Source organism: Pteropus alecto, unplaced genomic scaffold (genome assembly GCF_000325575.1).
Source record: "Pteropus alecto unplaced genomic scaffold, ASM32557v1 scaffold333, whole genome shotgun sequence".
In the NCBI taxonomy this organism is placed as follows: Eukaryota; Metazoa; Chordata; class Mammalia; order Chiroptera; family Pteropodidae; genus Pteropus; species Pteropus alecto.
In genome coordinates, this window is record NW_006433879.1 from 107,765 (window position 1) to 132,856 (window position 25,092).

General features: G+C 35.3%; 1 protein-coding gene across 1 annotated transcript in view; it reads left to right on the top strand.

Annotated features, from left to right (window-relative positions):
- Nucleotides 1-25,092, top strand: part of BMS1 (BMS1, ribosome biogenesis factor) — a 42,236-nt gene that overhangs the window by 13,107 nt on the left and 4,037 nt on the right. Inside the window, exons 12-19 of the mRNA XM_006908366.3 lie at nt 547-701; nt 5,132-5,213; nt 16,170-16,243; nt 17,063-17,233; nt 19,855-20,043; nt 20,141-20,321; nt 20,521-20,579; nt 21,344-21,467. Of these exons, the coding sequence (XP_006908428.1) occupies nt 547-701; nt 5,132-5,213; nt 16,170-16,243; nt 17,063-17,233; nt 19,855-20,043; nt 20,141-20,321; nt 20,521-20,579; nt 21,344-21,467 (1,035 nt within the window). The remainder of the gene's footprint in view (nt 1-546; nt 702-5,131; nt 5,214-16,169; nt 16,244-17,062; nt 17,234-19,854; nt 20,044-20,140; nt 20,322-20,520; nt 20,580-21,343; nt 21,468-25,092) is intronic.

The window sequence follows — 25,092 nt, forward strand, 5'->3', positions numbered from 1 at the left end:
ACCATAAATTGGTTGTATGAGATAGATATATGGGGTTTGCCATAAAACTTGATGAGAATATCCTCTGTTGTGTTATACTCCCTATATAAAGTCCTTTATGAGAATTTTTTTGTGGAATTTAGCGCCAGAAAAATATAAAATGGCAAATTTTATATCGTAGTTCCCAGTTACTACATGATTAGAACAAGCCAAAGGAGTATGTGTGGGTTAGGAGTATCAGATCAGGAATTGGTGTGTACTGATTTTCATTCAAGTTTTGCCTGATTATGCTTAGTGATTAGGGACTCAACATTCTTCTAGACAAACTCTTTATGATCATTGAAAGCTCTCCCGTTATAAATGTCCCTTCCCTACCCCTAGCCTCCAATATTCTCTCTCCTCAGTGCACTCTTTGCTGGTGCTTTGCAGGAGGACAGAAGTCCGGCAGACATGTTTTCTGGCTTTTCTCAGGGGCACCACCATACCTACCACAAACAGGGACCCTCAGTCCGAAGTCCTTTAGGATATAGATTTGTTCTCTCTTTTCCATGATGATGGTCTTTTTAGTGACACAAGATAACGAAGAAGATGGTGATACGAGGGAAGAACTTGGAGGGTTGTTTCGTGTCAACCAGCCTGCCAGAGAGTATAAGCACAGGGTTGACTCTTTGGACTGCTCCATATTTCATGTGGAGATGCCCCGTGATTGGGATTTAGAGGAGGTAAGGCTGATTATGAATACTATGTTTGATTTATGAGAGAATTAGAGAATTGTTCTAAAAGAAGGTCGTGTGATTTCCGTATTGCCTATCTGTTATTAGTGTCTTATTTTTATAAGATAACATTTTCCCAGATATTGGAGTGGATATTTCATTTATCCTTAGCAATAATATGTTCTGAGTTTAGTAGGACCATGTGCATGTGCTATGAAGAAAGGGAAAATGTTCAACTTTTAGCCTGAATAGTAGTGTTACTCTTTAGTTTAAAGCATTACATTTAAGTTTTATACATTTAAAAAATTGTTTTATAACTAGAATAAATGTAATGTTCCTGAGTTAACATATAAAATTTATACTATTTGTAAACAAACAAATCTGTGACACTGGTAAATTTCCTTCCCTGCTCACCACTTGTCAGGCTTAATCTCATCTTAAGACCTCTTGCCCCTCTAGTTTCTCTTCTGGAATGTTCTTCTGATCTTCCCAAGGCTAGCTTCTTTTGATCATTCAGTCAGTTTAGCTTAAATGTCACTCTTCAGAGAAGTCTAGTCACTATCACATTACCTATTTTAATTCATTGAGTAGCACTTACGTACTTTATGAGATTTTATGTAACTGTTTTTTTATGGTAAGATTTAATAGAGATTTTAGAAAACCACATAAAGCAATTATTTAACTTAATGGATTACTAGATGAGTACCCCTGTAACTTCGTCTCCCTCCCTGAAGAAGAAACCATGACTCTTAAGATTACCATTTTCTTCCTCATAATTCACCCTCCAAGTTTGCATCAGTAAACACCATAGTTTACTTTTATCATGTATTTGGGGATTTGTTTTCCACTGTGCCTTTTAAATCTTCAAATACATAATCCTCTCCATCTATCTTTTTTTTACCCCCTTACATTTAATTTTTTAAGAAACTAAGTATTTGGTGTGTAGAGTTTCTCATATTCTGGACTTTGTGGATTCCACTGCATTCCTTTGTGCAGCTTATCAGGCTCCTGTGTCCTCTGTTTTTCCTGTAAGTTGGTACAGAATAATATCAATGGAACTCTGATGATGGAAATAATCTATATATGAACTGTCCAAGGTGGATACTTGTGGCTCAGAACTAAATTTTTAATTTTATTTAAGTTTTATTTAATCTTAATTAATTAGTATTTAAATAACCACATGGTTGTAGCCACCCTGTGAACATACATCTAGAAGTTTGATTAGATTTAGATTATATATATATTTTTTTTAATTTTTGGCAGGACTGCTTCCTAGGTGGTGGTGTTTTTAATTAGGAGGCACATAAAATCATTTTGTGGTGTTAAAAGTTGTTGATCCTCAGTGCCTAGATCCATTAACTTATAAGGATGTAAAACAATGATGATCTGTTCAAATTTCTCTATAATATATATTAACTGGAATACTTCTATAAAGAGAAACTCCCCCTCTTCTACTATTTGGTTACCCAGTTCCACATAAGCAGGATAAATGCTTGATTCTTTTTATCAGTTTTCAGAGTGATTATCCAAAGGCAACTCTTTTTTTTTTAAATCATTTTGAACTCATTTAAACAAAGTTGAGTGTTTTCTTTCACTGCACTTGTTATCCTTATTGATGCTTGAATTTTTTCCATCTTTGGCTAGTGGAAGTCTCTTCACATTGGTCCTTGTGTTCTTTTGACATGATCGTAGTAGTCCTTGATTGTTTTGTTACAATCTGATATGATAAGGTATTCCAGCATCATCTTGTTACATCTCTGATGCCAGACTTGGGAGCAGCCATACATCCTGATTTCTTTTTTAGTACTAAATGGCATTTCAGCTTCTCAATCTGGGCATAGTAATACTCATTGCTATGGGTTGATTGTTGTTTCTAGGCCTTTTCAAGTAACCAGAGTTAGAATTCATACAGATATTTCCTGTTCAGATTCAGAACTACAGGGTTTTTACTTAACCTCTTTTATCTTACATTTGTAACTCTGTTTTTCCATTGGAGAATTATTTCCTGTTTGAATCCAAAGGTGATGAAATTAGAAAATTGTATAATTACTCATTTGCTTTATCTGATATATAACATGAAACAGTATCAGTATAACATTACTATTTACTATTAATATTACTGAAAACAATTAAAGTTTTTTCCTCATGTTTTTCCATTTCTCTTTTCAAAAGTGGCCATACCATTTTATATTCCTACCATTAGTGCATGTGGCTTCTGATTTTTCCACATCCTCACCAACACTTGTTATTTATTATGTTTGTTTGTTTTTTTCTTAATAGCCATCTTAGGGTTGTGAAGTGATATCTCATGGTTTGGATTTGCCTTTCCCTGATTGCTGATGGTCCGGTATCTTTTCATGTGCTTATTGGCCATTCATATGTATTATTTGAAGAAATGTGTATTCATACCATTTGCCCATTTAAAAAATTGGGTTATTTGTCTTTTTATCATTGAGTTGTAAGAGTAGTTTATATATTCAGGATAGAAGTCCCTTGTCAGATACATGATTTACAAACATTTTCTCTCATTCTGTAGATTGTCTTTTCTGTGCCCTTTGAAGCACAAAGTTTTAAATTTTAATGAATTACCTGTCTATATTTTTGTTGTTTGTGTGTTTGGTATCATATCCAAGAAACCATTGCCAAATCCAAGATCATAATTTACTCCTATGTTTTTGTTTAAGAGTTTTATAAGATAGTCCTTACATTTAGGTCTTTGGTCCATTTTGAGTTAATTTTTGTATTTGGTGTGAGTTGCATTCTTTTGCTTGTGAAGATGCAGTTATCGGTTGAAAAGACTATTCTTTCCCCATTGCCTTGTCTTAGAATCCTACACAAAAAAATCACTTGACCATAGATAGATGGGTTTATTTATGGATTCTTAATTTTATTCCATTCATCTATACTGTTTCAGTTACCATTGCTTTATATTAAATTTTGAAATTGAGAAGTGTGACTCCAACTTTGTCCTTTTTCAAGATTGTTTTGTCTATTTTGGATCTCTTGTGTTTTCTATATTTTAAGAGCAGCTTTTCCATTTCTACAAAGAAGCCAACTGGAATTCTGATAGGGATTGCAGTGAATCTTGTAGATCCCTTTGGATAGTATTGTTATCTTAACAATATTAAGTCTTCTGATCTATTAATATGGAATACCTTTCTATTTGTTTAGATCTTTAATTTCTTTCAAGAATGTTTTGTAGTTATCAAGAGTATATATAAGCTTTGAATTTTAGTTGAATTTATTCCTAGCATTTTCTTTTTGATGCTGTTATAATTTCATTTTTGGATCGTTCATTGCTAGTGTACAGAAATAAAATTTATTGTTGTATATAATACTAGTATCTTACAACCTTACTGAACTCATTTATTAGTTCTGATAGTTTTTCATTGGATTCCTTGGGATTTTCTGTATACCAGGTCATATCACCTGTGAATAGAGATAGTTTTCCTTTTTAAACTGGACGCTTTTTATTTCAATTTCTTTCTTAATAGCCCTGGCTAGAACATCTAGTACAATGTTGAATAGAAGTAAAAGTAGACATCCTTCTTCTATTTCTGACCTTAGAGAAAAAGCTCTCAGTCTTTCATCATTAAATATGATGCCAGATGTGGATTTTTTAATGGATGCTCTTTATCATGTTTTCCTTTTATTCTTAGTTTGTTGAGTGCTTTTATCATGGAGATTCTATTTTGTTTGGTTGATTGGTTGGTTGGTTTTCGATTTCCCTAAGTGGATCGTTAAGCGTCATGAAATAAGGATCTTTTGGGAACAGTTTGCTTACAGAGCTTCTTGGCATAGAGTAGACGTTCAGTAAATATTTAGTGAGTAATTATAGGCATAAAGGAATGAGTAAATGAACAGATTTGCTTTTGCATCCATTGTAATCATACTAGCCTCAAGACTACTCTTTGAGAGTGAGGTTGTGTATGAAAAACACGATTCATAACCAAAATATGATTCAGGTGAAAACTAGGAACTATATAAGATTTCTGTAAGTTTGTTTTTGAGGCCTTGGCAGTGAATGACATGTGCTGTTTTAGGTTCCCCAGGAAACAGACTCTGAAGTGGAGAGTTGTGTACAAGGGTTTAATATGTATTTGAGAGGTGCAAACAGTATCTACTATATACTAGATTATCTGGCAGATCTGAGACTAAGAATCTCATCAGTATTCTTGGCACTACTATGCTCTACAAAGTATTTTGTCTTTGAATATTATCGTTGGTCAAAGGAATTAAGTTTTCAAACAGACACAGTATGTCTAGAGTATCAAATAGTAAGATTAACTTTCTGAAAAATGCCGCTGTCTAAACTGCATTGCCTTAACACTAATAAACTTTGAAAATCAGTTGAATTAGTAAATATTTGTTTACTTATGAGGTCAGTGGACTAATAAGACTTTCTCACTGTCAATTAAATGCTGATTTTTCTGTGTAAGGTTATGAACAGTATCAGAGATTGCTTTGTGACTGGAAAGTGGGAAGAGGATAAAGATGCAGCCAAGATCTTAGCAGAAGATGGTAAGTAACATGCTATATTTTTCAGAGAAGACTGCCTTTTCTATATTTTATTTTCTTTATATCTTTACTAGTCAAAAATAATAGTCAAGCATGAATTGCCTGACAAGAGTTATGGGTAAAGTTCTGGTTATTCCTTTCATGATGATCTTGTTTTCCCCCCTTGGTTAACTGACTTATTAGATATGAACCTTGAAGAAAAGTGGGAAGCTTTCCATAAATTCTATCATGTATTCGTTACAAATAGATATTTTGCATGTGAAAAATGTACTCAAATATCATTTCTATTTTCCTTTCTAAAAAAATGATATAGTGTGCATTGTAAAACATTTGGAATAAAAAGTTAATATTATACTATAACTCCCACCATCTATAAAAAGAAACTTTTATTAAACTTATAGTCATTTAAAAATTTTATATACGTTCATATATTATATATGCACATATATATATATATCAACTTTGATTTATAATATTTTACATAAATTGTGTTAGTAAATTTTTTAAAAGATTTTCTGTTTATGATTCAAGCATTATAATTCAATTCATAGTTTTGTTATTTGACAGACAAACAATTTACTTTGTCCATATTATTAATAACTCTGCTTTGGACCACCTTGAAGTAACTCTTGGACCACATTTTTTGTTTTTATAAGGTAGATTCATAAAAGAATTGTTGAGTCATTTTTATGGACCACAGTTACCAAGAGATTTTTCAGAAAGTCATTCTAATTCTGTGAGAAGTGTATCTTAGTACTTATTAATTTGTTACTGTCTTTCAATATTGAGTATTACCCATAAAATTTTTTTTTTCCAATTTGATAGATGAAAATAGTTTCTTATATTTGTAACTGGCTATTTTTTTTTTTGATTATGTGTAAGTGAGAATAAGATGTGTTGAGTGACATTTCTTTGGTGAATTCTTTGTGTCCTTTGCCCATTTTTCTAATGATATGTTAATGTATTTTTTAACGATTTGTAAAATCACTCTCTAAAGGATATTTATCCTTTGTTTCATATAGTTTTCTGCTTTTTACCATTTAAAGTTTTTAGTATTACATGAATCATACATTTTAAAATATTGTGTAGTTAGATCTATCAATCTTTTTGGTGGGATTTCGTTACTTTTAATTTTTCCATAGACATTTCTTTTGCATTACTGCAAGAACTGAGGCATTTTTATGGGTTTCTATTACTAAAAAATCCATATAATTCAAACAACAATACTTCCAAATCTACAGTTTATTATGGAAAAAGGAAGTGATATAGCAGCAGCAGTACAGGCTGCCACACAGCCCAGAGTCTGCAGAGGCCAGGTGCAGCTCTAGCCTTTCTCCTTCTGTAAGGACTATTAGCATGACACACTTTTATTGAACATCAGGAAACCAGTGAGCCAAATAGTCTTGCCTGGGTTTTCACATGTTGCTTCTCTTAGAGGCATGCTCCTGCTACTACAGAGCCCTCTGAGGGTCTCACCTCCTCAATTCCATTATCAATAAACAGTGATGACAAACTCCTAGAGCAAACAACCCTAAAACTTCTTGAACCCATGGTTCTAAAGCAATGCGTTGACCAAGGGTGCTTGCCTGGAGGGAGTTTTTTTAGCAAAAGAGCTCAGGCTAATTCCAGGCCCTTGAATGAACTCTCACAGTACAGTCACTGAGCACTTAAATTTTGTATGACTAGCCCTAGAATCATTTTTATACTTTGATTTTGTACATTTAACTTGATCCCATCTGGAACTTCTGTAAGAAACAACTTCATTTTATTTGCAGATCATCATTTTTTTATCACTGTTGGTTGGATAATGTTGGTTTATGATGCATTCCTATTGTGTGTGTGTGCATGCACATGCATGTATAGATGTGTATGTATATCAACAGTCAGTTATAAGGTCATTTCTTCTGTGCTATTGGATGATTATTTTGATTATCATACTATTAGCATATTTTTTCTCTATTAAATATTTATACCTTTTGAAATCCAAGGCAACTCACCTCATTTATTATTTTCTTAATTTTCTTCACATTCACACCAGTTCTTTTAGAGTAACTTCTATTTAATTTTTATATTTTTTCTTTAAATAAAAGTAACAGTAACACTTGCAGATTAGTCAAACACAAAAACTTTAAATATTGGAATATAGAAATTTGGGACTTAGTACTCCTGAGTCATCTTTCCTTACCACTCCTAGCTTGTGGGAGTGTAGTCACTGTTAAGAGTGTGATATAATTTTTTGTTCCCATAAAAATGCTATTTAATCTAACATGTTCTAACATAAAAATGCTATTTAATCTAACATGTTTTACTCGAATATATGTGACTTAAGACATCCTTAATCTATGGAATAAACTCATTCTTTTTTTTTTAAATTTTTATCTTTTTTTCAATTATAGGTGACATACAATATTATATTTCAGGTTTACAGCACAGTGATTAGACATTTATTTAACTTATGAAGTGATCATCCTGATAAATCTAGTACCCATCTGACACCATACATTACAATACTACTCACCATATTCCCCATACTATACATCCCCATGACTATCTTGTCACTACCAATTTGTACCTCTTAATCCCCTCCCCCTTAACCCAACCCTTCATCCCCAATCTGACAACCACCAAAATGCTCTCTGTACATATGAGCTTGTTTCTGTTGTTTGTTTGTTTATCCTATTCTCTAGATTCCACATATGACATTTGTCTTTGTCTGACTACTCCACTCAGCAAATACCATCTAGGTCCATCAATGTTGTTGCAGGTGGCAAGATTTCATTCTTGCGTATGGCTTGCATATACACACATATATATATACATATACATATATATATATGCATATATATATATGTATGTGTATATATATATGTGTGTATATATACACACATGTATATATCCATTTTATATATATACATACCACCTTTTCTTTATTCATTCATTTCTTTATGGACATCTAGGATGCCTCCATATTTTGGCTACTGTCAGTAATGCTGCAATGAACATATGGGTTCACGTGTCCCTCAAAGTAGTGTTTTGTGTTTCTTCAGTTAAATAACCAGAAGTGAGATCATTGGGTCTTTCTTTGTCTCTTGTTATACCCTTTGTTTTAAAGTCTATTTTGTCTGGTATAAGTATTGACACCCCCAATTTTTGTTTGTTGACATTTTCATGCAACATCTTTCTTTATCCCTTTACTTTTAGTCTCTGTGCATCTTTCAATCCAAAGTGAGTCTCTTGTAGGCAGCATAGGTAATGGTCTTGTTTTCTTATCCACTGAGCCACCCTGTCTTTTGATTGTTGCTAGATATGTAGTGATTGCTATTTTATTATTCATATATTTTTTCTTTTTTTTTCATTTTTTCTTCTTAAATCTGTCTAACATTTCCTGTAATACTGGCTTGATGGTGATGAACTCCTTTAGCTTTTTCTTGTCTGGGAAGCTCTTTATCTATTCTTCAGTTCTAAATGATAGCTTTGCTGGATTGTAAGTCCTGGATTTTCTTTACTGTGAATATTTTGTACCAATCACTCTGGCCTACAAAGTTTCTGTTGAGAAATCAGCTGCCGGTCTTATAGGTGCTCCCTTGTAGATAACTAACTGCTTTTCTCTTGCTGCTTTTAAGATTCTCTTTGTCTTTAACCTTTGGCATTTTAATTATGCATGTGTCTTGGTGTGGGCCTCTTTGGGCTCATCTTGTTTGGGACTCTGCATTTCTTGGGCTTGTATGTCTGTTTCCTTAACCAAGTTAGGGAAATATTCAGTCATTTCTTCGAATGTGTTTAATTCCTTGCTCTCTTCTCTTTGTGGTACCCCTATGATACTAATGTTGGTACACTTGATGTTGTCCCAGAGGCCCCTTAAACTATCTCTTTTTATTTTTTTGGATTATTTTTTCTTGTTGCTGTTCTGATTAGGTGTTTTCTGCTGCCTTATCTTCTAAATTGCTGATTCGATCCTCCACTTCATCTAATCTACTATTAATTCCTCCTAAGGTGTTCTTCATTTCAGTTATTGTATTCTTCGTTTCTAACTGGTTCTTTTTATGTTTTCTATCTCTATGTTAAAGTTCTCACTGAGTTCATTTACTCTTCCCCTAAGTTCATTCAGCATCCTTATAAGCAATGTTTTGAACTCTGCATCTGGTAGATTGCATGTCTCCATTTTGTTTAGTTCTTTTTCTGGAGCTCTGTTTTATGCCTTCACTTGGGATATGTTTTTTTTTTTTTGTCTTCTCATTTGGCTTCCTTTCTGTGTTTGTTTCTATGTTTAGATAGTGCCGCCCTGTCTCCCAGTTTTAGTAACTTGGTCTTATATAGTAGGTGTGCTGTGGGGCCCAGTAGCCGTCTTCCTTGGTCACCCGAGCCAGGTACTCCATGTGTGTCCCTTGTATGGGTTGTGTGTGCCCTCCTGTTGTAGTTGAGCTTTGGTTGCTATTTACACATCAGTGCGAGGGATTGACCCTTGGGCTTATTGTGTTATGACTGGCCATGACCAGTGGAGGAGCAAGACTCACTTTAGCAGGGCTCTGGTGCCTGCCCTGCCTGTCCTTTGGGTGTGTCATCCTCAGTCGTGACTCCAGGTGGTGCTCCGGCTCAGACTGAAGGCAGCCATCAGATATGCAGGCCAAGGCCCCCTGGGAGGGGCGCTGCCTCAAGCCAAGTTCAGCTGCAGCCTGTGCCCTGCCTGGGGTCACCTGGCATGAGCCACCAAGCAATCTGCAGATGACTGCCACCATGCTGGGCTTGGAAGTGCTTTAAGAGGCTAAGCTGCAAACTGTGGCCGGCTGCAACTAGTGCTGGGCTTGGGGCTGCTCAGCAAGGAATACAGGGCATTCCAAGGCCAGATGCTCCTTGTTTAGATATTGTGAACCTTTGAGAGATTTTGGGAGAGTCCACAGTATGAGCCAAGACAGGCTGTTTGTATGGAAAACCCACTGGAAGCAGCTTCAGTGGGCCCGCATGTTGGGAGGAGCAAGGTCTTGGAATCTTCAAGGTTGGATGACCAGCGTTACCTACATTGATGGAGACTGCTGAGATATGGCGCTTGCCTGGGTCTGCAAGCCGGTCGGGGAATGGCTCAACAAAGGAATAATGGATACTGCCAGCACTTCTGTCTGAGAGAAAGCTGCCCCTCCAATCCTCACCGTGGAGTTAGACAACTTAGGACCTCCTATATGTCCCCGGCACGCCTCTGGCTGCTGCCCCAGAGCTGAAACTCAGAGCGAGTGAGTCCATCAATGAGCAAGTTCAGGCACGGGCCCCTTAATTGGAAAGTCTGTGACTCCCTCAGCCCTTTGACTCACTCTGCACAATCTCCACTGGTTTTCACAGCCAGTAGTTGTGAGGAATTCTCTTCACTTGCACTGGAACCCTGGGCTGGGGAGCTGGCATGGGGCCAGGACCCCTCACTCTTCTGGGAGGATCTCCGCAGCTGAGATACTTCTTCCAATTCTCAACTGCCGCATGTGGGTATGGGACCAACTCGTTTCACATCTCTGCCCCACCTACCAATCTCCAGGTGGCCTCTTCTCTGTTTCCCTGTTGTAATACTTCTGTTCATCTAGACTTCAGGCAACTCCCAATGATGGCTAGTCATAGACATAAAACATAGTCTAGTTGTAATCTTTATATAGTTGTGAGGAGGGAAGCATAGCATTTACCTACTCCACTATCTTGACTGTAACCTCATTCTTTTTAATGACTGTATGTTGTGTTAATGGGCCTTCAAGTTTTTAACACTACCATTCAATTTTTTTTCAGTTTTTATTCTTAGAAATAAAATCACAGTGAACATCCTTAACAATTTATGGGAACATTTCTGTAGAGCATATACTTAGAAATGGAATTACTTTGTCAAAGAGTATATACATTTTAATTCTGAACTTAAGTTGCCCTAGACTAATGTCCTGACTTTCATATTCCTAATTAGTACGGTATATAAGCAAGCAGTTTTCTCTATATCTTGACCAAAACTGGATATTATCAGTTGTTTTTAGTTTTGATAATTCATAGGTCAGTAAATTAACTTTGAAAACTATTTTGGTAAATAATGAAGTATGTTTTTTTTTAATAGTTTTACATTAAACTAAAAAATTAATTTGAGAATAATTGAAACTTTTGTATAGTATTTAGTTTTGTCCAGGAACACATTCTACTCCTATTTAAATCTTCTATCTCTAAAGTTTTTTTTCATTACCATATATTTCTTGTTTCTAAGCAATTTTATATTTTTGATTAAGTTTTAATGCATTTTTGTTATGTCTTGAGTTATTGTGTTTTTTCCTTATTAGATTTGTTGATGTGATGTTATTATACTAATAGACCTCCCACCCAAATTTTGATTTGGATGTTGAACTGATAGCAGACAGCACAAGCACACATGGATCAAGAGGCTATGGACTCATATTTCCCTGGTGGCTAATGATGTTGAGCATTTTTTCATGTGCTTATTTGCCACCTGTATATATTCTTTGGTAAAATGTCCGTGGATATCTTTTGCCCTTTATCTAATCGGATAGGTTTTTATTTTTTTAACTGTTGAATATTGAGAGTTCTTTTATATTTTATTTCATTGTTGGATATGTGGCTTGCAGATATTTTTCTCCTATAGTTTCTATTTTTATTTTCTTAATAGGGCCTTTCACAGAGCAAAAATTTTTAATTTTAATGAGGCCCAATTTATAACTTTGTTTTAGGGATCATGTAGTCGATGTCATGTTTGAGAACTATTTTCTATTCCTAGATAATAAAGATTTTCTCCTATGTTATTTTCTAAAAGTTTTATAACTTTTTTTGTTTATGTCTGTAATCAATTTAATTTTGCTTTTTTTGATAAGATGTGAGGTTTAGGTCAAGGTTTATATTTTTGCCTGTGGATGTATAATTCCTCCAGCACTTTTTGTTCCATTAATTACTTTTGCATCTTTGTCAAAGATTAGTTGAGCATCTTTGTGTGGGTATGTTTCTGGGTTCTTCCGTTTCATTCATTTATATGTCAGTCCCTCCACCAATACCAACTATCTTAGTTATTGTAGTTATGCAGTAAACAATATTGGTTAGAGTGATTTCTCTCACTGTACTCTTCTTTTTTAAGATTGGTTTATCTATCCTAGGACCTGTAATATTGCATATGAATTTTAAAATAAGCTTATCTATGTCTACAAAAAATCTACTTGAATTTTGATGGGAGTCACATTAAACCTATAGATCAATTTTGGGAGAATCTTTACTATTTTGAGTATTCCGATCCAGGAACATGGTATATCTGTCCATTTATTTAAATCTGATTTTTCAGCACACTAATGGAGAATATATTTTGATAAGTTTATGCTTATTTCGTTTTGATTGATTTTATTTTGATTGATTTTATTTCATTTTGATTGATTTTTGTTTGTCTCTTATTCTGAACTCACTTCTTCAAGGAAGTTTGTTTTTTGGTTTGTTTTTTTTTTGTAGATAGCTTGGGATTTTCTGCATAGGCAGTCATGTTATCTGCCAATAGGGACAGTATTGTCCTTTTCAACCTGTCTTTGATTTCTATATACTTTTTATTTTTATTTTTCCTTATTGTAATGGCTAGGACTAGCATTAAGAGTGGAAATCCTGCCTTATTCTCAGTGTTTTTCACTGTATGATGTTAGTTTGGTTTTTCTGTGGATGCTCCTTCTGGGCTCTGTTCCTCTTTATTGCTACTATACTAAGAGGTGTTTTCGGTTTTTGTTTGTTTGTTTTAATCATGAGTGAGTGTTGAATTTTGTCAAATGCTTTTCAGTGTCAATTGATAGGATCATGTGAATTTTATTCTTTACACTTTGATATAGTGGATTACATTGATTAATTTTTGAATGTTGAACTGCCTCGCATATCTGGAATAAATCCCACTTGGTCATGGCATATAATGCTTTTTATATGCTGTCGAATTTCATTTGGTAGTATTTTGTTGAAGAATTTTATGTCTAAGTGCATGAGAAATACTGGTCTGTAATGTTGTTAGTTTTGTTTGTATTGTCTTTACTGTTTTTAGTATCAGTGTAATACTGGTCTCATAAAATGAGTTGGAAAGTGTTCCAAATTTTTCTGTTTTCTGGAAGAAATTGTATAGAATTGGGATGAATTCTTAAATGTTTGATATAATTCTCCAGTGAAACTATCAGGTCCTAGAGATCTTTTGGGGAGCTTATAATTACAAATTTTATTTCTTTATTGGTTATAAGACTCTAAGTTGTCTATTCCATCTTGCCTGAATTTCGATAGCTTGTGGTTTTCACAGAATTTCAAGGCCTATTGGAGAAGTAAAAGTTCCATTAAGTGCCTTCTCCAAGAGGCCAGCTTTGGTATTCTGAGTATAATGTTCATAGTATTCCCTTAATATCCTTTTAATGGCTGCAAAATCTATTTTGATAATACTTGGTTTCAATCTTGATATTTGTGATTTGTGCCTTCTCTCTTTTTATCTTTGTCATTAAGGTTTATTAATTTTGTTGATTTTTTTCAAATAAACATTTTTTGTTTTGTTGATTTTTCTGTTTTCCAGTTTTCAATTTCATTGACTTCTGCATTTTATTATTTCTGTTCTTTGCTTGTCTTAGATTATTTTGCACTTTTAAATTTTCTTAGATTATTGGTTTGACATTTATCTCATTTCTAATGTGAGCATTTAGTGCTGTAAATTGCCCTGTCAGCACTATTTAGCTGTACTCCACAACTTTTCATATTAGTTGTATTTTCATTTTCATTTAGTTCTATGCATTTTTATATTCCTGAGACTTATCTTTGACCTACGAATTATTTAGAAGCGTGTTGTTTAATTACCAAATGTTTAGAAATTTTTCTGTTGTCTTTGTTATTGATTTAATTACATTATGTACTAAGAACATATGCTTATGATTTTAAGCCATTTAGATTTGTTGCGATTTGCTTTATTACCCAGAATGTGCCCCATCTTTGTAGATGTGCTATGGGTACTTTAAAAATTGTGTATTCTGCTGTTGTTAGGTAGAGTGTTCTATATGTGTCAAGTTCTTATGGATTGGCTGTGTAATTCAAATCTTTAGTATCTTCACTGATCTTCTATCTAGTTTTTATTGGTTGATGAGAGGAAGATGTTGAAGTTGCCAAGTATAATTATAGATTTATCTATTCTTTCAGCTCTATCAATTTTTGCTTCATATGTTCGAGGCTCTGTTTGGTATATACACATTTAGGATTGTTAATGTCTTCTTGGTGGATTGATCCATTTGTAATTGTAAATTATAGTCACCTATTTACCCCATTGGTGAGGGAAAGATTCCAGCCCTATGGTTATGGGTATGGCTGAACAGCCAATACCTGACACTAGGCAGATGATATCAACAGCAGTTTATTAGTCATGTACACTCACAGCCTGAAGGAAGATGACACTGCATACCATGCAGGGATTATATTTGGGAAGCAGGCTTTTTAGTTAAAAGAGCATGAGATGACTGTTGGTTCCATTGGGAAAATGTGATTAGCTTTTTTGAATAAAATCATAGTCTGGCAGAGAGGTGAAATGAAACCTGTTAGGTTGAGGACTGGGTGAGTACAGTTGGCCCAAATGATAAAAAACACTGGTATGGTAGGGATCCTTTTTCATAGGATGAGAGCATGTCTGGCAGGCCTACTCACAGCTAGGCCTTTGGTACCTTGTGAGGCTCAAAGCTGTCAGGACAGTACATGAAATTATAAGTCTTATAGTTCAATGAAGCCCCTCTCTGGCCCTGATAATTTTCTTTGCTCTGAAATTACTTGATATTTATATAGTACTTCTGCTTTTTTTAAAGATGAATTTGCATGGTATATCTTTCTCTGTCCTTAATCTACTTAGGTCGTTAAATTTGGAGTGAGGTTCTTATAAACAGCATATAGTAGGGTTATGTGTTTTAATCCTCTCTGCCAATCTGTCTCTTGATTGGTGTATTTATGCCGTTTACATTTAAGGTATTTATTGATGTGTAAGTCTGGTATTTTATTATGTTAAAGGGAGAATTGGCATCTTAATGGTATTGAGTCTTCCTTCTAAACACATGGTAATCTTTATTCAGTAAGTAATATTAATAATACCATCTTCATTGGGTTATATTGAGAAATGTAGTTAAGGTATGTAAAGTACTTAGAGCATTCTCTGGTATGTAAAGCACTTAAAAGTGTTAGCTAATCTTATTCCATGTATCCTTTGGTAGCATATTAAATCTTTAATAAATTTTAAAATAAAGATACAGCACATTTCTTATTCCTAAGTATGTTATCCTTTTTTGTTTTTATTACAGTGTAGTCTTCCCATCTTTTATATATCCTTTGACTCTTTGGTTCTTTCTTGCATGAAAATGTTTTAATACCCTTCTAAAGTTGCCTCCCAAAGGAGTTTTAACTTGTCTACTTCTATTAAGGATAAAACCCATGACTTAACTTAGAGCTCCAAAAAATGAATGAATAAATGAGCTCGTCATGTGTGCTCAGCACTGTTTTAGGTACTACACCTACTCTAAATGATGTATTTTATATAATATAAGATTTTCCCTAGGTATGTCACATGATTGTGTTGTGTTGATCTTACTGTTGAGACTCGTTTTTACAGTCACTCTTTGAACTGTTGGTTTTAAGGTCTCACCTGCAGGGCCATGTATGCCACCTTTGTGTGCATCTCAGAGGCAATGCAGTGTCTGTTAGCTATACTGGAAAAATAGCTCTTGGTTTTGTGGTGTGTTGAAGTAAAGTATGGAAATGTGGATTGTGTTTGTTTACTTAACAGGCGATGAAATAGAATTTAACAGGAAAAAGAAACCTATGTAAGTGCAGGATTCTTCTGGGGTGTGTAGCAATGGGAATAGTAAAAACAAAGTTTGGGACGTAGAATGCACTGTCCACCTGGTGTTGGGTGGTACTAAAGTGTCATATGCAGACCCTATTCATAGAGGAATCATTCGGATGTTCTTTTCCTAGAGGAGCTCTATGGTGACTTTGAAGACCTGGAAACAGGTAACATGCACAAGGGAAAATCAGACCCGGATACTCAGGTATGACTTTACCATGGCTTACCATTAGCCACTGGTCCTTGATCTGTGTTCAGTATATTCTGAGAGAAGCCTGTTTTGAGAAATTCAAATCTTGTTATCTGTGTAGATTAGAGACTGGATGAATTCCTTCCTAAAAGTATGGAGGGTGGTGATGGATCAAAAGTCATTGCTTTATTTGTTATTTTTGATTCTTTTGGGTAATACCTATTGCCTCTTCTTGTCATTGAATTACGATTCTTCAGTCATTGAAAGTTTTAGCTCCTGAGTCACTGTCTTCCTTTTCACCATTCCTTTTGCCACATTCTCTTCTTAAATTTAAGTGCCATTTGGAAAAACTAATTCCCTGTTCTCCCTAAGATTTCTTTAGAACAATATCTGGGAGCATCTAGGTTGGGGACACTTGCTGTTATTTTTATTCACATTTGGCATTCCTAGACAGATTAAGGAATGGCAGTTAATTATAATGCAGATGTCTGTCTGTCTTTTAAAAAAAATTTATTTATTTAAATTAATTTCAAGTGTACAGTACATTGGTTAGACATCTATAATGTTCATAAAACGATGACCCCAATTGCTCCCTCTTTCCCCTGGCCCTCCACTTAGCCATCATATTGATACTAATTACAATCCTTCTTCGATGCTCTAAATGTCTCTTGTAGCAATACATGGTATTTCGAGCTGAAGGCTGTGTTTTGTTTTGTTTTCCTGATGCTCATACTTAAGATTCTTGCAGCTCAGTAGAACTTTTAAAATCTCCTTTAAGTTTAAAGAAAAGATCTCCACAAACTTTTACAAAATTTTCTCTTCTGGAAATTTAAGATTGAAGATATAGAGGAAGAAGTTAAGGAAGAAATTGACCCAGAGGAAAGTGCCAAGAAAAAGCATTTGGATAAGAAGAGAAAATTGAAGGAGATGTTTGATGCAGAATACGATGAAGGAGAAAGCTCATACTTCGATGATCTTAAAGAAGAAATGCAGAAACAAGCGCAGGTAAGAAAACTCAGATCCTATCAGCCTCATTTCAAGGCTATAATCTAGTGTTGTGAATACTTAATGTTTTTTAGATATCTGCTCCCTGACCTGCTTCTGTGCCTCTCATTTAGACCCCTAGGTCGAGATGGAGATGTATGTGTTTATTCATGCAGTCATCTACTAATTTCTTTGGTCAGAAATTCACTAGAAAGATATTAGTGCTTATTTTTTACCAAGCATTAAGTGCTGAGGAAATAAATGGCTGAGACACTGCTGCCACTTCTGAGGATATTACAGGGTAGTGATTTGAGATAGAGTGTTTATTTAAATGCCAGCATTGCCTTAGCATTATAATTACTGCTCCGTGGAACCATAAGTCATTTGAATGAATAGGTGATTCTTGATCTGTGTGGCTTATGCACACACTGTTGCTCTCCAGGAAAGGTTTTTTAAAATTCGCCTTGATCAGAATTCAGGGAATATTTTGAGTTAAGATCAGATCTGGAGAAAAGAGGAGCATGTGGAATGCTAAAAGAAAGATAGTCTAGCCCTTTTGCCTGGGGATACTGAGCAGGCTGATGCACTCACTCTGAAAGATGAAGATATGTACGCAGTTGATGGTGAGTGTTTGAGTTGTTCTTTGACAAGTGGGGCACCAGAAATCTCTATAAGCTGGAACATACCTTAATATGCCTTATGCAGTGAAGTATATGATTTGTAAAATGCAGTCACAAGGCTTTGCTCAATCTAGGCCTTCATCTAGTCAAAGAAGCATCTCCTGGTTAGTCATTAACATAGTGGTTCCAAATCTGTACTGACCTTTGACAAAGTGACCAAGGAATGTCACTTGGTCTTTGTTTCAGGCATTTACAATTTAAAATCACTTAGAACCTTGTGCACCATTGTAAAAGACTGGCTTTTTTTTTCTTACTCTGAGTGAAATGGAAGCCCATTTGAACAGAGGAGAGACATGTACTATCTAATTACCTATAAGAGGATTGCTCTGGCAAGAGTTAAGTAAGATTAAAGTAGCTCATACCAGGGTTTGGGGAAGTGTGTGGCAGGGAAGATGTGTGGCTATGGAGGTGAGTCACATTCCGAGTGTACTTTATTTGAAAGGCAGATCAATAGGATTTCCTGGTGGATTGAATGCGGGGCATGTGAGAGAGAAAATAATATGACTTATTGAAGGAATTGAGTTGTCATAAGTAAGATACAAAAGCTTCTAGTTGGTATAGGTTTGTCTGGGAAGATGAAGTTTGGCTCTGTTAGGTTTGAGTTATCTTTCAGACAAGTGGAAGTGTCAAGTAGCCAGTGAGGAGTTCTGTAGAGAGGTTGGGGCCAAGTACTTAGTTGTATGGTTCTCAACATCTAGATGCTACTTAATGCCATGAGATGGATGGGATAACTGGGGAGTGAGTAAAGAGACAGGAGAGGAGAGAACCAGGATGACTCTGGGTATGTCATTGTAAGAGACTGGGCAGAGAAGAATAAGCAGCAATGGAGATTGAGCAGTGCTCAGGAGACAGAAGAAATCTAAGAATATGAGGTATGCTGAAAGCCGCTATAGAAGGAAGTGATAAATTTTTTTAAATCTCACTGATATGTTAACTACAGTTAAAACACATTTGACCATTGGATTAGGAAGTGTCTCTAGCAAGCATTTTTATGGAGTGTGGGTTAAAGTGTGATTTTAAGGAATTTAAAAGAATGGGAGCAGAAGAACTAAAGACTGAAGCTGTAGAAAACTTCTGTGGCATTTTCTTTAGAGACAAACAGAGAAATGGAGGACAAGTTGGAGGAAGTGGAGTCAAAAGAAGGTTTTAAGATGAGAGAAATAACAGCAAAATATGTTGGAATAAAGTCCAAGAGTGCATATCTATTGTGCAAATGAAGTTTGACCTTAAATAGACACATTGATAAATAATCTATAACAGCTACCCAGTAGAACTTTCTGTGATAAGGGAAATATATATCTGTGCTGTACTGTATTGTAGCTGCTAGCCACATGTTGATACTGATCACTTGAAATGTGGCTAATGTGATTAAGGAACTGAATTTTTAATTTCAATTTAATTTCAGTTAAATTTCAATTAAATTTTAAATTTAATTTTAATTCATTTCAATTCAAAAAGCCATGTATGGCTACTATATTGAACAATGTAGAACTATAATAAAAGACTGGATATGGGCCTAAGCCCTAGTAAAGAGATTGCCTATGGAAGTTCTTTCAGATTGCTTAGTTTTTGAATGAATTAGGAAATAGTCAACAGCTAAGAGTGACAGTGAGGAGGTGGATATTAGGTGTTTGAAGAAAGGAGAAAAACTGAAATAATTGTTTGGAGAATAAGAAAAGAAAGTATAGACTGGAGAAGCTGAGAGTGTTTGCTGACCAACATTAAGGGCTCCTTTCAGAGTTGTTCACATTTGCTATACCTTGGAACAACAGAGAAAATAATTGTTGGGACATATACTGAACAAACTGTGAAGATAAAATGTCTATTATTTTTAGTTAGGGTAAGGCCTAAATAATTCTGTGCATGGTTCCTTTATTTAGAAATTGCTCATTTTTTAAATATTAACTTTAGAAAACAGCATTGTAGGGTTTTTATTGTTTTTTCGTCCCCTCTCATATCTAGCTTAACCGGGCAGAATTCGAAGATCAAGATGATGAAGCCAGAGTTCAATATGAGGGTTTTCGACCTGGGATGTATGTCCGAATTGAGATAGAGAATGTTCCCTGTGAATTCGTGCTTAACTTTGATCCTCATTACCCAATTATTTTGGGTGGTTTGGGCAATAGTGAGGGCAATGTTGGATATGTACAGGTAGGTACTCTTTGCTACATTCTTAAAATTGAAGGGTTTTTTTTTTTTTTTAACATACTTTCACCAATAATCTTACTGAGATTTCCTCTTCCCTCAGATGCGTTTGAAGAAACATCGTTGGTATAAGAAAATCCTCAAGTCCCGAGATCCAATCATTTTTTCTGTAGGATGGAGGAGGTTTCAGACCACCCCACTCTATTATATTGAAGACCACAATGGAAGGCAGAGGCTTTTAAAATATACCCCACAGCACATGCATTGTGGAGCAACCTTCTGGGGTAAAATGTGATTAGAATAATTTGCTTTTAGGTTAATTTAAACCTTTTAGGCCTTATCATTATAGTTTTGCTTTTTTCCTTTCATGAAATCCCAATTCATAAGATTTTTCTCTTTTTTCTGGATTGGAGTATATATATTTAAAACAGATTCCATATTTTGTGGTTCACTATATATATATTTTTTTCTGTTTTATTTAAGGTCCTATCACTCCACAAGGAACTGGCTTCTTGGCAGTACAGTCTGTCAGTGGCATAATAGTAAGTATCTTGGATGTTTTATTTTACAGATTGTGTTTGAGAAATATATCTTGAATATGGAGTATGTACATGAACCTTTAAGTTGAAAATTTGTAAGGTGTAAAGTAAATTTTCTGCTTTTAATTTTCCTACATCTTTTTAAGTAGGTTGTGAGAGTGTGGAAGAGGGAGATAGAAGAAGAATTGTAATAGTACTGGTGACATTTAATATTTCTATGTGCTTTTTGGACTTATTTTTCTAAAAATATTTAGGTAGTGCTCACCATGTGCTATCAACTATAGCAGGTTCTGAGGCTATATTGATTACCAGGTAGATGTAAGAATACGCCCTGTAATATTAGTTTAGCAAAGTGTGTTCACAGTCTTCATCTGATCAGTCAGAGCACGTATTATTGGCCCCATTTAACAGAAAAGTAAATAGAATAATAAGCAGATGGAGTCCACCCTGGAGGTACAAAATTTAATTTCTTAAACATTGACCAAATTTTCATATTTCTTTTTATTCCAAATAGGTCATTGTTGTGAAATTATGTTGCTATGAAACCACGTCAGGAAAATATAGAAGATATTATTATTAGTTTGGCTTACATGTATTATAGTTTCAGATTGCTTTTGTTAAAATTCTGTTTTGCATGGTCAGTCTTTTTTGTTCTTAGCTGATTGTAAGTGAAATGTACATTGGTAATTTATTACATCACAGAGAATTGTAATTTTTCTCTAGTGATTACTGTGCATTAATTCAAATTTTGGGGGTTTCCTTTTTAGCCTGATTTCCGGATTGCTGCCACAGGAGTTGTCCTTGATCTAGATAAATCCATAAAAATTGTGAAGAAATTAAAGTTAACTGGTTTTCCGTATAAAATTTTCAAGAATACTTCATTCATTAAGGTCTGTATATCTTTATATTCACATATTTATAAATATATATTGTTAAACAAGGAATGAAATATTTCTAAAATACAGGTCTGATATTTTCAGAGAAATATTTGAAATCTTTTATGAACTTGGTCTTTGATATTTTTAGTTTACTTCTTTTTTTCATAATATTTTTTATTTTTCAATTATAGTTGGCATACAATATTAGTTTCAAGTGGACAACATAGTGATTAGACATCTATATAACTCACAAGGCGATCACCCCAATAAATATAGCACCCGTCTGACACCATACAGTTATTACAACACTATTGACTACATTCTTTATGTTGTACTTTATATTTCCATGACTGTTTTGTAACTACCAATTCGTACTTCTTATCCCTTCCCCCTGTTTTGTAACTACCAATTTGTACTTCTTATCCCTTCCCCCTTTTACACCGATCCCCCTAAAACTCCCCTGCCATCTGGTAACCCTCAAAATGTTCTCTGTATCTATGAGTTTGTTTCTGGGTTTTGTGTGTGTGCATTTATTTTGTTCTTTAGATTCCACATGTACGTGAAATCATATGTCATTTATCTTTCTCTGTCTGACTTACCTCATTCAGCACAATACCCTCTAGGTCCATCATGAAATATCTTTTTCCATCCTTTTACTTTCCATCTGTGTGTGTCTTTCAACCTGAAGTGAATCTCTTATAGGCAACTGACATAAAGGTCTTGTTTTTTCATCCATTTAGCCACCCTATCTTTTGATTGGAGCACTTAATTCTTTTTCATTTGAAGTACTTGTTGATAGATATGTAGTTCTTGCCTATCTTTATTCATATTTTTGATACATATTTTTTTTTTTCTTCTTAAAGAAGTACCCTCTAACATTTCCTGTAATACTGACTTGGTGGTGATGAACTCCTTTAGCTTTTTCTTGTCTGGAAAACTCTTCATCTGTCCTTCGATTCTAGATGATAGCTTAGCTGGATAATCTTGGTTGTAGGCCCTGGATTTTCATCATTTTGAGTATTTTGTGCCAAGCCCTCTGGCCTACAAAGTTTCTGTTGAGAAATCAGCTGACAGTCTTATGGGTGCTCCCTTTTAGGTAACTAATTGCTTTTCTCTTGCTGCTTTTAAGATTCTCTCTTTGTCTTTAACCTTTGATGTTTTAAGTATGTGTGTGTCTTGGTGTGAACTTCTTTGGGTTTATCTTGTTTGGGACTCTCTGAACTTCCTAGGATTGTAGGTCTATTTCCTTCATCAGGTTAAGGGAAGTTTTCTGTCATTTCTTCAAATAAGTTTTCAATTCCTTGCTCGCTCTCCTACTTGTACTCCGATTATGCGAATGTTGTTAAACTTGATGTTGTCCCAGAGACCCCTTAAACTATCTTCATTTTTTCAGATTCTTTTTTCTTGTTGTTCTGATTGGGTATCTTCCGCTACCCCATCCTTGATCCTCCACTTCATCTACTCTGCTGATTTCCTCTAATGTACTCTTCATCTCAGATACTGTATTCTTCATTTCTGACTGGTTCCCTATTATGTTTTCCATTTTCATTTTTATGTTTTTTATTTCTTTGTTAAAGTTCTCACTGAGTTCATCTACTCTTCCTCTAAGTTGATTGAGCATTTTTATAACCCATGTTTTGAACTCTGCATCTGGTAGATTGCTTGCCTCCATTTTGTTAAGTTCTTTTTCTGGAGCTTTGTACTCTTCTTTCATGTGGGACATGTTTCTTTTCTCCCCATTTTGGCTGCCTCCCTCTGTTTCTGTGTATTAGTTAGGGCTCCTAAGTCTCTTGATCTTTGTAGAGTGACTTTATCTAATATGTGTCCTGTGGGGCTCAGTGGCACAGTCTTGGGAGGTCTAGCTGCAGGCCAAGTTCAGCCACAGCCTGTGTGCCTCTGGGACCACCTATTAGGAGTCACCAAGCAATCCACAAATGGCTGCCACCTGTGCTGGGCACATAGGTGGCTCAGGAATCCAAGCCAGAAACTGAAGTTGGCTGCCGCTTATGCTAGGCTTGAGGCTTCTCAGCAAGAAGTACAGGGCGCACCAAGGCCAAATGCTGCTGCTTTGGGTTTTGTGAGTCTTTGAGAGATTTTAGGAAGGTCTGCAGCAAAAACCAAGACAGGCCATTTGTATGGAATAAACCACTGGAAGCAGCTTCGGTGGGCCCAACAAGTTGAGAGAGGCGGACTCTCAGGTAGTCACCTGGGCAGAGCGACCTGTGTTATCCAGTTTGATGGCAACTCAGCTATGGCAGCACCTGTGTCTGCAGGCTAGGAGCAGGGAGAGCTCAACAAAGGAACATTAGATACGGACAGCACTTTCTTTCTGGGAGAAAGCCACCCCTTCAGCCCTTGTCCTGAAGGCCAACAGCTCGGTGTCTTCCCATATGTCCCTGGTGCTCCTTGAGCAGCTGCCTCAGTGCTAGAGCTCAGAGTAAGAGAGTCTGTCAGTTAGTCCATGCATAGGCCCTTTAAGAGGAACGTCTGCAACTTATGCAGCCCTCATCATTCAGCCATAATCTCTGCTGGTTTTCACAACCAGAGATTGTGGAGACTTCTCTTCCTGGCATGGGAACCCCATGTTGGGGATCCCAGAGTGGGGCCAGGACTCCTCACTCCTCAGGTTGGAGAGGGGGCTCTGCAGCCAAGATAACCCTCCCAATTCTCAGTTGCCAAATACGGTTGTGGGACTGGACTATTTTATATCTCCACCCATCCTACTGGTTTAAGGTGACCTGTTATTTTTGTCCCTAGGTGTAGGGCCTCTGTCTAGCCAGACTTTATGTCACTGTGTGTGCTGGTTGCTCTAGTTCCATTATAATTTTGGTGTCTAGTTTATTTCTTTATATTGGTCTCTGTGTTACTTAAATATGCTCAGAAATCTTAAAGTGAAGTAAAATAGAAATATATAGTAATTGAGGCTATTACTTATTACTTCCATGGGATACTATCAGAGAGCTAATATTGAAATATGTAATCTTATTCACTAGGTTTTGTTTCCTACCTTTTTGGTTTATGTTAAGAAAGGGGGGAAATCATAGGTTTATCAAACAGATCAGTAGAAAAACAGATCAGTAGACAAAGCAGTTCTCAAAATACTTGTTGGTGAGAGTGCAGAGACATGGACACATGCGATATAACATAGGAGGGTGGTTTGAGTGACATTTATTGAAAATTTCATTGGTGGAGGTGTTTTCATTAACACGGAGTGAAGATTATCATGCAGCATTCTAATGTAGCATTTATCTAGCTTTTTTATTTTCTGAGTGTGTGCACCAAAGTTATAGGATATGAGCTTTAGTCCTGTCCTGTGAGATGACAAGAAAGGCTGTTTAGTCTAATTTGGTCTAATAAATATCATTTGGATATTCTCTTCTACAAAGATATCAGTGATGAGCATGCTAATGAGCCCACAATAGAGTTTGATTAATGTTATTTTAGGAAGAATAAAATATAGTTATATTCTTTTTGACCTAGCAATTCTACTTTTTTTTTGGCTGGGGCAGGAGATGAGAATACATCTTGATTACCACTTTTATCATCAATGAGTTGTTTTAAAACCAAGCATATATTTGTCAACTAAGAGGTAAAGTATCTGATTTTGTGTGTATGTATTTATATATATGTTTGTGTAT